The sequence below is a fragment of the Tamandua tetradactyla genome, chromosome 2 (genome assembly GCF_023851605.1).
Source record: "Tamandua tetradactyla isolate mTamTet1 chromosome 2, mTamTet1.pri, whole genome shotgun sequence".
NCBI classification, from domain to species: Eukaryota; Metazoa; Chordata; class Mammalia; order Pilosa; family Myrmecophagidae; genus Tamandua; species Tamandua tetradactyla.
The window spans coordinates 55671640-55685017 of record NC_135328.1 but is presented as its reverse complement, the minus strand read 5'-3'; the positions used below and the strand labels follow the sequence as shown (position 1 = coordinate 55685017).

General features: G+C 47.1%; 1 protein-coding gene across 2 annotated transcripts in view; it reads right to left on the bottom strand.

Annotated features, from left to right (window-relative positions):
• The window catches only part of CFAP77 (cilia and flagella associated protein 77), a 148373-nt gene that overhangs the window by 62847 nt on the left and 72148 nt on the right, over positions 1-13378 (bottom strand). For both annotated transcript variants that reach the window (XR_013170083.1, XM_077147340.1), the window contains exon 3: positions 12996-13224. Coding sequence is in view for 1 of the 2 variants with exons in the window: in XM_077147340.1 (XP_077003455.1) it covers positions 12996-13224 (229 nt within the window). In the remaining variant the exon portion in view is untranslated. The remainder of the gene's footprint in view (positions 1-12995; positions 13225-13378) is intronic.

Sequence of the window (13378 nt, the reverse complement as noted above, 5' to 3'; positions counted from 1 at the left end):
TCTCCCTCAGACTCAGCTGTCCTGCAGCAGCAATACACAGGGTCAGAAGTTGTGTATTAACATTCTCTCTCCTCCCCTCAAAAATGTCAAGGCCAGAGAGTCTCAATCCTGAGCGTGAATAAAAAATCTCCCAGAGAGTTTATTAAAAATAGAGATGCATGGGCCGCACCGTCAGACATTCTGACTCCCAGGGCCTGGGATAGGGCCCAGGGATCTGCACTTTAATAAGGGTGCATGCCATCCCACCCAGGTGATTTTGGCCTGTGTGATTCCTTGTATCCTTTGAGGGTTACAGGATTTGAACCTTTCCAGCGTGACTGCCACCAGCACCAGTGAGAAGCTGGGTGGGCTGGCTGGTCAGCCCAGGCCCCAGGGGCTGCTGTAGCCCCCCCTCAGCCCCCCTCACCCCACCTTATTTTTTAATTGTTCCCCTATCATCCGAGGGCCTGTCTTTTCTAACGAGTATGGGATGGGAGAAGGGGTGGTAATTGAGGAGCAGCCTCCCTCACTGGCAGGACTCTTAGAGCTAATTAGAGAAGAGGACTGCTGGGCTTGTGGTTATTTTTTAATTGTTTGTGGATCCAACATAAAAGCTAATGACAGAGGAGGGAGGCTTAGTTAGCAGCGCATTCCTGACTTCTAAATTTGTCTAAGAGGTCATTTGCAATTTGTTAACATTTTTCACAAGGGTGAATTCAATTAGCGGTTATCCCACAGGCGCCCAGCAGCAGGCAGAAGGGCAGGCAGCTGAGGTGGGCTGCCTTTCAAGATGCTTCACCCAACATCGAGTGTCTGCCCCTGAAACTTCAGAGCCCTCCCTGTCTGCTCCCAGTGTGCCTCTGTCCTGCCCAGTTGGCTGTGGCTTAAGCCTCCCAGGAAAGGAAGGGGCCAACAGAGTTGAAATGATAAAGGCTGAAAATGAGCCTCTAGACCATGCAAGAATCTACTGTGGGGGGTGGTGACTTTCACTGGCATCGGAGTAAAAGGTGAAGATGGGGTATCCCTGCCAGAGAGGGAGTGAGGGTGATAGAGAGAGATGCGGACGGGGAATCGGAGACCCAGGTTCTTGCTGATAGCATGTAAGTCAGGGGAGGACTCTCTCCTGAGGGCCTCAATTTCCCTTCTCCAGGGTGATCATAGATGCCCATCATTACACAGGAGGACATAACGGGGAGCATCTCTGCACTGTTGCTTGTGGTCAGTGACAGGAGTCACATTTCAAGGGCTCAACAGCCACACAAGCCAGGCTGCCATGTGAGACATGGAGGTTTAGGCCTAAGATACAAGAGTTCATAGGAAATGCACACTAAACACCAGCACAAGGACACAATCACCCAAGTGCAGGTGGGACATTCTACAGGGCAGGTGACTCGATCACTTCAACAAATTAATGACATTGAAGGAAAGGGAAGAGAAGGAAGTGATATAGATTAAAAGTGACTTAAGAAATACATCAATTAAATGCAACAAGTGGACCTCATTCGCACCCCGATACAAACAAAGAGTGAAAATGTATTTTTTTTAGAAAACTGGAGAAAATCAAACATGATTCTGAGTTTTAGTTGCCCTCAAGTGAATACAGTTAACTGTGTCATCTGTGACAATAATATTGTGATTATTTAAGTCTTTATCCATTAGAGATACACACCAGAGGGTTTGTGGGTGAAATAATATGCACTTCAGAATTTTCTTTAAAAACCAAAAACTCCAGAAAAAAACAAAATAAAAGCATAAAACAAGAATGATAGAATATATTGATAATTGTTGAAGCTGGGTGATGAGGGCCACCATAGGAGTGTTTTATACTATCTGCTATATTTTCGTGCATGTCTGAAATTTTTCATAATAAAAAGAAAAAGAAAAGAAAAGGAAAAACCTACTAAATAGAGTTCATTCTTTTCCCGTTCACTTTTTTCCTAATCTTCCTTTTGATCATGAATAACCCTAGTCACTTTCTCATTTCCCTGAAAGATCACCATCCCAAGAGGTTCTGATTCAGAAAGTCCAAGAGTAGAACCCAAGAAATAGCATTTTTAACAAATACAGTAAGGAAGGAGTTCTGGGTAAGGGTGCAGGAGGTTGGGTGGTGGTAAATGCCATGTTCGCATCCTGAACCCCAGAACCTGTAAGTGCGACCGTATTTGGAAATAGGGTCTTAGCCGATATAGTTAAGGATCTTGAGGGGCAGGTTATCCTGGATTACTCAAGTGGGCCCTAAATCCAATAACAGTGTCTTTATAGGAGAAAAGAGGAGACACAGACACAGTGACGCCCATGTGAAGATGGAAGCAGAGATTGCAGTGATGCAGCTACAAGCCAAGGAATACCTGTAGCCACCAGAAGCTGGTGGAGGCAAGGAAGGTCTCCCCAAGAGCCCATGGGCAGAGTGGGGCCCTACCAACATTCTGGTTTTGGACTTCGGGCCTCCAGAACTGTGAGAGAATAAATTTCTGCTCAAGCCATGAAATCCATGATCATTTGTTTCAGTAGCCCTAGGAAATGAATATAATGATGATTTCAATGACGCCCAAGCTCAGAGCTGGCCAGAGTCCATGCTTAGGAAAGAGTAGGTCATCTCACGTGTTCTTCAGCACTAGAAACTGGCTGTTCCCAACTGGAGATGAATCACAAGCAAGTTATCTATCCTGATTCTCATGCTGTCATTCAATAAATATTTATTTATATGCCAGGTTTAAGCTCAGCTCTGGGGATATAGCAGTGAGCAGAACCAGATGTGACTTTGCTCTGTTGGAGAGGGGTGGGGGGTAGATGGACAGGTCAGCAGGCAGTGACCGCCCAGGGTAACCCACTGAGGCCAGGGATACTGAAAGCAACCAAAGGATGGGAGTCCTCAGCTGGACAAAATGGGGAAAGGGCATCCCTGACAGAGAAAAAAGCACAAGTAAGGCTAGAGGCAAGAGAAAGCTTAGGGAGGGGTATTCAGGAGTGGAACGAAGCTTAGCATGGCATGGGTCCGAGTCAGGTCATGGGAGACCCAGAGCCCCCCTGTGCCCTTCTCTGGACCCTCCTCTGCCCACCCAGAAACAATGTGCCACACAGGCTTTTAGCACTACCACTGGGCACTGCTGTTCTACTTGTTTGTTACCTGCTTTATTTCCTCTCTGTATCACACTAGGCATAATGCCAGCACAGGGTGGGCACTAAACAAACCTACAGTCCAGAATGGAGATAACGTGTGTGACTTTGGGATCACATCCCAGCACCACCTCTCCCTGGCCATGTGATCCTGGACAAGTGTCCCTGGGCCTCAATTTCCTCATCCATAAAGTGAGGAAAGAGAGTCGCTACCTCCAGGGTTGTCCTGAGGATGACGTCACATAGTGCACAGGAAGCACCTCCACGAGGCTGGGCCCTGTAGGAGCTGAAGAAACAGCCACCTCCATCTGGCCTCGGAAAGGACTGAGCCGGCCATCACCTCCAGCTCTTTCCTGGCTGAGCAGATGAGACCTAGGCCCGACACATTCAGTCTGTGTACAGTTTTGCTTGCCGGGCTCTGCACAACAGTGGGAAATGGGGTCATGTGTTGGCCTTTGAGCCTGGATCTTCAAGAGCACCAAGGAGGGCTGGCTGGCTCACAAACGTGCTTCATGTAGCTGAAACTGTGCCAGGTACCAAGCCCGATTCCAGTGCTGGTACCCAGCGGGGCTCTACACTTTGCCCATGATGCTGCCATGCTGCCGAGGCCCAGCTCTGGAAAAACCGAAAGCCCGAGCTGGAGGCTGCGGATGGGGAGGCCCCGAGGCAGAGTGGCCAGTCCAGCCTCGTTAGTGCTGACCTTGGCCCAGAGCTGCTTCTGATGGATGGGGTTCGGGCCTGGACAGGCCCCAGGGGAGAGGCAGCCCTATCCATTACGGGCCCATCAGTGCCTCCCTGAACCCTCCCCACTCAGAATGCCGTGAGCATCGGGCTGGGAATAAATCTCTGTCTTGGCTCTCAGGAGAGTGCAAAGAGAAAAAAGACAAAGCATGAAAAATATCTCCTTCCTGAATCTGACAACAAAGCTGGCCTTGGAGGAAGGAGTGAGCAGGAGTTTGAGAAGGTGGGAGAGGATGGAGCAGGAGCAGCTGAGGCTGGGGTCCCAGAAAGGCTGGGCTTCCTGTGAAGAGAACAAGGAGAGGAAGAGGCCTCTGGACCACCATCTCTTCCCAGCTACTTCTCCCTGCCTGCACCCTTTTAACATTTCTTCAAGATCCAGGCCCATGGAAGCAGCCTGGCCTGAGGAGGAAGAGACCCTGCTACAACCAGTTTGGGGTGTTTCAGGTTGGTGGAAGCCCTGGCAGAGAAAGCCCCAGCCTGGCAGTGACGCTCAGGCAAGGAGTGTCAGCCAGCATCACCCCCTGCTAGGTGCAAGGGCCCTGGAGTCAAACTGTAAGGACTTGAGGCCCCACTCTTCCACTTACAACCTCTTGCAAAATAGTGTAACCTCTCCATGCCTCAGCTTCCTTGTAGGTAAATGGAGGTGATGGTGGCCCCTAATGCACAGGACTGCAGTAAGGTTTAACTGAGTTACTACATGGAAAGCACTTAGGGCCAGTCCCAAGGAAATGCTTGTCAGTGTTGACTATTTATTACTGTACTCATTCATAGATACTGTCCCATTTCTCAGGACTCGCCCCACACCAGGTAGCCTGCACCACCATGGGCAGAGCTCCGAATAAGAAAAGATGTCCTCCTACAGGCCTCGCTCTGACTGCTGGGAGCCTGCAGCCTGTGCAGACAGACAGCTGCTCTGGAATCAGACAGGGCTCAGATCTTGGCACTGTCACCTACTGGCGGTATGGCCTTGGGCAAGTGACTCTCCATGCCTCAGTTTCTCTTTCTATAAAAAGGGTTAATTAGTCCCTGGTTTGTAGAGTTGTAAAGATTCAATGAGATGATGCATGTAAAGTGTTCAATACTGTACCTGCTGTGTAGCGAGGGCTCTACAAACAAGTATTACCCGCCCTCAACACTGGTCCTTATTCTGTTCTCTGAAGTTCCTTAGCGCAACTCATCCCTTGTCTTCACAACAGGGTGTTAGGGAGTTGAGGACAATTGGTGTGTCCCCTCTTCCTCTTTTATCATCCTGCTAAGACTTGGTCTCTTGCTATGTTCTTCCTACACAGCGACTTCCCTCTCCGCAAATCCTGATGTTTCCTTGCTGGACACTCCTTCCCATGAAAATATATGATGCCCCCAAATTTTGAATTTGATGCTATAAGTATGGCCTGAGCCACAGAGTAGAGCAGGACATTTACTTCTCTTGTTCTGGACTTGCTACCTCTATTAATGCAACCAAGGAATACATTCACTCTTTGAGGGAGCATCACTACATTGTTGTTCATAGCAGTAGCCAGAGTAGAATAGAGTCTGTTAATTGACACAGCAATCTGTGGCTTTACCATCTGCTCACTGAGTCTCAGATTGACTATCTCTTTTTTTTCAATAGCTTTGTCTCATGGCCTGAAAGGGCACTGAACTATATTTCTCCCCCAAGAAATATCTGAGTGCCTACTATGTGCAAGGCATGTATTAGACTCTGATGACTCAATGGGGAACAAAACAGACCTTGTCCCTGCCCCCTAGAAACTGAATGTCCCATGGAGAAGGTGGGCATTGAACGGAGAATTATTTAACCACTATAGTGGTCAGTACTATTGAAGCAGATTTCATGGGGATCAGGAAAGGCTTGGCTTTGCCAGGCAGGATGTGCAGTTCAGTCGCGTGGGTTCAGGGCTGGCTCCCAAGGTCTTTGAGAGATCTGCATGCTCCCTCTTGTGGTCAGCCCACGTTTTATTAAGCTGGATTTCAGGCCATGAATAAATCTGGACTTGGTCTTGCCATTTAGCAACTTGTCTTGAATCTCTAGGACAGCTTCCTGGGAAGAGGCTTATTATGTTATAAGAGTTTGGGTGGGTGATTTGGATTTTGGCCATCAGCTCCAGGAGAAACAAAATAGCCTAGAGTGATTGATGGGCCCATTGTAAATTTGTAAAATAAATCAGCTTGGCAGAGAGGTTCAAAAAACCTGTCAAGCAGCAAACATTTTTTTAACAGCCTGTAAAATTTCCTCCATCCTTCACATTTGTCAATGTCAGGCTGATGATGCATCTGATAGCAGGGTGAGCAGCAGCGGAAGACAGAAGGGTGTGCCAGCAGCATTTCCTATCTTTCTTGTGTTTCTCATTTTTCCATACCCTGAACACCTTCAGCACCAGGGCAAGGGCAGCAAATGCATCAGACTAATTGGTGGTTGAACTAAATATTCTCCCAAAGTTGCATGTTGCTACTGGCTTTCTATTCTGATTCAAATGTAGGCATTTGTTTATGCATTCATTCGGCAAACATTTACTGAAGGCCACTTCATCAAAGGCACTGTGGTCAGCACCAGAAACAGGAGGTGAGAGCAAAAGCGGGCCTGGGGCATCAGGTGTAGGGAGTTAGGCTCTGGCTCTTCCACCAAGGAGTTTATCAGGAACCAGTGGAGGTGTGAGCAGGGAAGTGACACTTCAAGAGGGGCTCAGTGGGCTCTCTTGATGTGTTCGGATTAAACTGTAAAGCCTTAAGAAAAACTCAAACAAGATAATCTTACCAAATAAACGGATATTGTCTCAGTGCAAGAAAAACTTGGGTACTCTCTACCTGCGTTGCCTCCACACCTGTGTCTGTTAGGGAGCCATATCAGTGTCTTCATCACCTTCACAGGTTTTCAGGCCAGACTAATTGGCAGTCCACTACTGAGCAGCTGTGGGCAAAAGACTTCTCTGAACCGCCCTCTCCTCTTCTATAAGGCTGGATATAGGAGTTCCAACTTCGTATTCACTGGGCTGTTAAGAGTTATGCTTAGCGCACTCTCTGACATGTAATGGTAACCAAAACACATACTGCCATTATTAATTCAGAGCTGGGGGCTACTCACCTTCCATCTGAACATGTCAGACACTAATGCGCAGGGGGCTGTTTATCTTGCATGTGTCATCAGGAAGGTGGTGCCCGAGCAGGGTAGAGGTTGAGTCCATGGCACCCAGAATCCACCAGCAGCACCAGCTGCCACCCAGCTCTAGCCACTCATCCCCTCCCTGCCATCCCTGACTCATCTTAATCGACAATGCTGAACCAATTAGGAGCAGTACCCATTAAGATGTTCTGAGGGCATGTGAACATTTGCAAACACTTATTAAAATGCATCAATAATTAAGTACTTCTTTAATAGTTACATTTCTGGCCTCCAGACATACTTGTTTATGGACCTTGGGTCACAGCATGCTTTGAGATCTATGTCGTGTCCTTAGAAGCTGGTAATGAGAATTTAAAATTCTCCCCTGACTTGAATTCTGAGATTCAACAATGAAGTGGTAGAGGGAAAAGGCATGGGCTCTTTCCAACTGCCTGACCCCAAGAGGTGTGGTCCTCCAAGCCAGCCAGGCAGAACTGGGTGCAGCCTCAGTAGGGCCCGCACTCTCCCTTTCCTGGTCTGTGAAGTGAGCAGAATGCTATCTGCCTCATAGGATTAATATAAGGACTAGAAATTACATGTGAAAAATGCCTGCCACATTTAAGCTCAATTCACAGCAGATATTGTTAGTGGAAGCCCTCACCACTGCAGGGGAACAAAAACAGGCATTGGTGAGCTGAGGGATCAAGATCAAGCGGTAAATCTACACCTGTGGACGCAAACGCAGCGCCCACAGGAACCAGGTAGCTAACCCAAATGAGAAAAGATGGGTCCTGCCCCGCCTGTCAGTCTCAGCCCCTTGGCGCCAGGTGGGGGTGCAGACTCAAATTGCCCAGTCTTCTGATTTGTAAAGAGAAGCAGGAAATCCAGATTTTTATATGAAATCTCCTGACTTCAATGTGGTAACTCAGTCAAACGAAAAGACAAAAGTGTCCATGCACCAAGCAAACCTCTGTGTGGGTTGCATTTGGTCATGACTCCCAGTTTGTAACCACAGGTCTATGTCATCTTCATTTTCTTAATAAAAATTACTCAGGACTCCACTTGCTTTCAGCCAGAGAGGCTTTTTGAATTGGACCTTTCTGAATTAATGACAATCCATAACAAATTGGTGTGGGTTGGGAACTAAATGGGCTAACTGGAGAGGAAGTAAGTGGATAATTCCAAATTCAGGTTTGAATCCCATCTAGCATTGAAAGGCAGAGTGGGCAGGTAGAGGAGGTGCGTGGAAAAGAGAAGGCAATGTCCCCTAACGTAGAATTATTTGGTCCACGTGAAATATATAAAGGCAAGAGGATTTGTGGGGGATGAGGGCTAGCTGTGGTCAGAATTTTAACTCAGCAGTGATTACTCATCCCTCCACTTGTTAGACTCCATAGCTCAGAGCAAGCTTCCCACGTATTTAGTTTGAGGTGGGACTTTATTTTTAACACATCGGTAATTGTAAGGAAATGGCACTCATTCGTTTGTTTACTTATTGGACCAAATCACACCAACAACTCCTTGGTAATCTGATGACATCTTTGGTTTTTAACATGCTTTTAAAGTAAAGAAATAAATACCATCAAGGCTTGTAAAAGGTGATCATTAGTGAATGGGCCTCAGCCCCATAACTTTAAAGTAATAGCCCCATTACTGAGAGGGGCAATTATTTTTTAACTGTTTCTCTGCATTTATGCCGTGAGGTTGAGGGGTGTTCTGGGCAGGTTGGGCATCTCAGAGAAAGCTTTTCCAGCAGCCATTTAACCTCCATTTATGAAGAAATAAAGCGAAATTGATGCTGATTTGGGCCTGCTTTGGGGGATATTTTTGTTCCATAAAAGCCCTTTTGCCTGCAATTTGCTGAGCTGCCCTGTCACATCAGAAAGGGTTGCTGTTGATAAAGATAAAGCTTTATGGCCACGATATTTGCTGCTAACAGCAACCTAATGCAGCATTTTCATTTTTGTGCAATTAATGTTAATGTCTGCTACGAAAATTGTCATTAAATACCATTTTAAAATCCATTCAATTTGCATATGCAAAGCCCATTTACCATCACAGAAAATATAGCCAGCACTTCATCACATCCTTTCCCTGGAATTGTAGCCACGCAGTTTTATAGCAATTTAAGATTTTATATTGAAAGCCAGATGATAATGGATGTCCTTTCCAAGCCCAGCTGACTTAAATGATACAATGGAAAAACACAGTTCCAGGCCCATAAACTGTAGGTGTTCACACTGAAAGTCACTACCGAGGAGGCAAGACACGGAAGAAGGAGCACTAGACAGGGAGTCCATCCTGCCTGACTCTAGAGCTTTTTTTGTTAATTTGCAGTGTAACCTTGGGAAGGTCTCTTTTCCCTCTCCGAATGTCTGTTTCTTCTGTTCCAAATAAGGACTTTGAACCAGGTGATCACGAATGTCCTATGTGTTCTAATATTTGATATTTTAAATGATTTTCTAAAAGTCTGGCCTGCTGGAAATCATACTATAGGTTGAGAATCCAGGCCAAGCCAAGCCCTGAGGAAACTGTGTGAACTTGGTAAATTCATCTAATCTTTCCCTGCCTCCGCTTTCCCTGACCTGAAATGGGGATAATAACTCTGCCTACCTCCTGTGCAAGATCTTAGTGAAAAAATGAAGTCTATGTGAAGATGTCTAGCCTAGCTGGGGAGATGGAACGTACCTTGAGAATCACAGAATGGGGAAGCCCTAAGGGCAGAGGAACATGGCGAGTTGGGCATAAAGCTGGCACTAGAACCCCAGAGTAGCTTCAGGCCCAATGTCTCCTCCCATGCTGCCTTTGCGACATTTGAAGATCAGCACGGACAAGCCTAGTGCCCAGCGTGGGTGCTCTATGGGTGAAAGGGCAAGGAGAGCACAAGTGTGGAGAGCTATAGCAGAGGAGCCAGATTGGGCAGTGGTTAATAAGGGCAAGTGCCTTGAAGGAACTGATTTGGGGCCTTATTTCTAAGGCTGGGGTAGGATGGTGTTCTAGTTTGTTAGCTGCCAGAAGGCACACCAGAGACAGATTGGCTTTTAATAAAAGGGGATTTATTTCATTAGTACTTCAGAGGAAAGGCAGCTAACCTTCCACTGAGGTTCTTCCTTATGTGGGAAGGCACAGGGCGATCTCTGTTGGCCTTCTCTCCAGGCCTCTGGGTTCCAATAACTTTCCCTGGGGTGATTCCTTCTGCATCTCCAAGGGCCTGGGCTGAGCTGCTTGGGCTGTGTTACGTTGAGCTCTCTCATTTAAGCACCAGTCAATTAAGTCAAACATCATTCATTGCAGCAGGCACGCCTCCTAGCTGACTGCAGGTGTAATCAGCCACAGATGAGGCTCGCGTACCATTGGCTCATGTCCACAGCAACAGAACTAGGCACCTTCACCTGGCCAAGCTGACAACTGAATCTAACTACCACAGATGGCATGATATGTGTTAGATCATGTGGTAGATCTAACTACCACACACTGACGATTAGTTAATCCAGCCCAGAAGTAACTTTCTTATGTGTCTCTAGTGTCACGTTCTAGATTCTAGGGAGTAGTGAGTAGAGACGCATTTCTGGTGAAAAAGATGTACATAGCATTTGAGGCCCTGAGAGGTGGAAAAGCTTACCAAAGAGATGACACTGAGCAGAACTTCGAAGGATGGGAAGAAAAGGCATTCCAGGAAGAAGGAAAACATGGACAAAAGTATGGTGGCATAGACAAAGCAAGTCCCCTTGCTCGAGTACAGTGGGAGGTGAGGCGGGAAGCCAGGCTGGGGACGGATTGTCAACGGCCCTTGAAGAGGAAAAGCACGGTGCTGCCACACAGATAGGCCACGAGGCTGATCTTCTCAGCCAAGGCGGCTGTAGGGGGGAGGAGGCAGCTGGAGGCCAAAGGAGAGAAACCTCTCCTATTTATTTGTATAGTGTGATGTACAAATATAAATTTTTTTCTTGTAATGGTAAGTTTTGCCATGGAATGGAAATGATAAGGAAGGCTTGCTGGAGTAGACATTTGCTGTTTTTACCCACTCATCCTCCCTTCTCTCACCTTTTAGGAAAGAATCCCTAGTTCTACATCTTTTCCACCATCAGCCCATGTGGATTGTGTGAAGTGATTTCACCCCTGGCTCCAGGGGTGGGCAAGTGACCCTGGTTGGCCCAGTCAGAGTATCTCACAGGCTGGTCTCACTAACTCACAGTGAGCAGTGCAGGGGTAGGTAGGTTCAGTGATAGATGGGTAATCCAAGTAGGAACAAAGAACCTCAATCTCAAGGCTTATTTGGTTGCTACACCTGCTCCATGGGGGTCACTAAGAGAATAAGATATCAGAATGGAAATTCTGCAGGCCATTTTGCAGCATAAAGAGAAAGCTTGTCAGAGAATGGAGCCAAAACTGGGAAGTACAACCAAAAGATGGAGAGAGAGACCAAATGATGATGACATCACTTGATTGCTGGATCTAACTATGCCCAAAGCTCTACCCTTCAGCTTTTTAATCACATGGGACGATAAATTCCCCTTGTTAATAGTCAAGCCAGTTTGAGCTGAGCTTTGATTACATGCAACCACATTCTACTTTTAAAGAACGTAATGCATGTCAGGGCTGGGTATGGGCCACATTTCTGCCTCTGAACCAATCACTGTGACTGAGGTTTATGACGTATACCGATTGGCCAGGCCTGGGCCACATGTCAGTCTTTGACCCAATTGCGGGGTCCAGGGCAATCTGATGTCCTGATTGGCCAGGCCTGGATTGGCGGTCCATCCCTGGAGCCATGGGTGATACTAGTCTTCCCAATCCACTTGGGCTAATGGTAGAAAAGATGTGGATGGAGGGGTTCTGTACCCAGAAGGAGGGGGAAAGGATGCTTGGCAGGCAAAAACAGAAAAGAAGATAAAATCCCTAAGAGTGTGGAGCTGTTAGGGAATAACAGTTTTATCTGTGCTTTAGGATGATAGGTCTGGCAGTCATGTGGAAGATGACTTGGGAAGGGACACGTCTAGAAGCCGGAGAACAGTTAACTAGTTACTGGAGAGGTGCAAGCAGGAGAAGAGAAGGCATTCACTGGAGAGGCACAATGGCTCTGAAAATCCTTTTGTTCTGCTCCTCCCACCCCCATTTCCCTGCCTATTTCTCTGTGGAATTTGGAACTTCATTACCGTTAAATAGCTGCTCTAAGCCCCACTCCAGTCATAGTCTTGCTGTAGATATCGACAAGGCACAGTACTTGATACTGGCAAGGATGTAGAGAAATCAGAATGCCTGGCATAGCATTTGGTAATGGCGAGGATGTGAAACAATCGGAATGCTGCACAAACTGATCTAATCAATGGTGATGGTGGGCCGATGAAAGGTTGTTCCTCAGGAGAAATGTGGGAACTTTCTAGGGTGCCAGATATATTCTGTATTTTTAGTGGTGGTTATGTAAGTGTATCCATAATGAATTTTTAAATTCATTAAGGTGAACACAACATTTGTTCAGTTTGCTGTGCATGTTACATCTCAATACAAATTTTAAAAGTTTGTGGCACTTGGGTCTCTGGTTTGTATTACATGGTTTTAACAATAATAATAACTAACACTCCCTATGTGAATGTCTTTATATGTATTTTGCCACTGAATCCTCACAGCCACACTTTGAAGCAGGTACAATTATCCCCATTGTAGAGATGCAGAAACTGAGTCCCACAGCTAGTCATAGCCAGAATCTGGGTTTGAGCCCAGGCTCTAGTGCCTCTCTCATGAGCTCACAGGGATGGCACTGTGCTGGGGTTACCTGGAATGCTTCCACCTCCCTCACCCAAATGACTCATTCCCCTGAGGGCACGTATGGGGCATGTGACTGACTCTTACTAAGTATTTCTTGAACGAAAGTGGCGGCCTGTGCACAGACCTACAGTGCATCCTGCTTTGGGCTAAGGATCCAGCTCAGCAGAATTCAATGCATGGCCACAGAAGAGAGACAACAGTGAGATTGAAAGGATGTGTTGCTTCCCCTGATTCAGCTGAGAACACTGGGGCCCGTGGTGAGGGATGGAGCCCTGGGTGCCCACCACCTTACCGTGCCCGGATCCCAAACGTCATGTTTGGAGGAAGAGAGGGTGGTTCCTTCTTCAGACGCCGGTCATCCTGGTCACTGATGCGGATGTCGTTGAGCCGGCGGTAGAGGAAATTTTCCCGGGCGGTTACCAGGCCAGCTTTCACTGCTCCACGGTTCATTGCAATATAATTCCGGGTCAGCTCTTGGGGACAGGTGGGCTGCTGCTTAAACACATTCCAGTGTCCGATGGCTGGGAGACAGAACCATAGCAAAGCTGTCAGTCTGGCTCCACGGTATCTAACTGAGAAGAAAGGGGTGGTATACAGGTCCTTGTACCTTCCCGTTAACCCAGGGCGTGCTGTGTCCAGAAAGCATGATGGCCCCAAAAAAGGAGGAATCAAGAT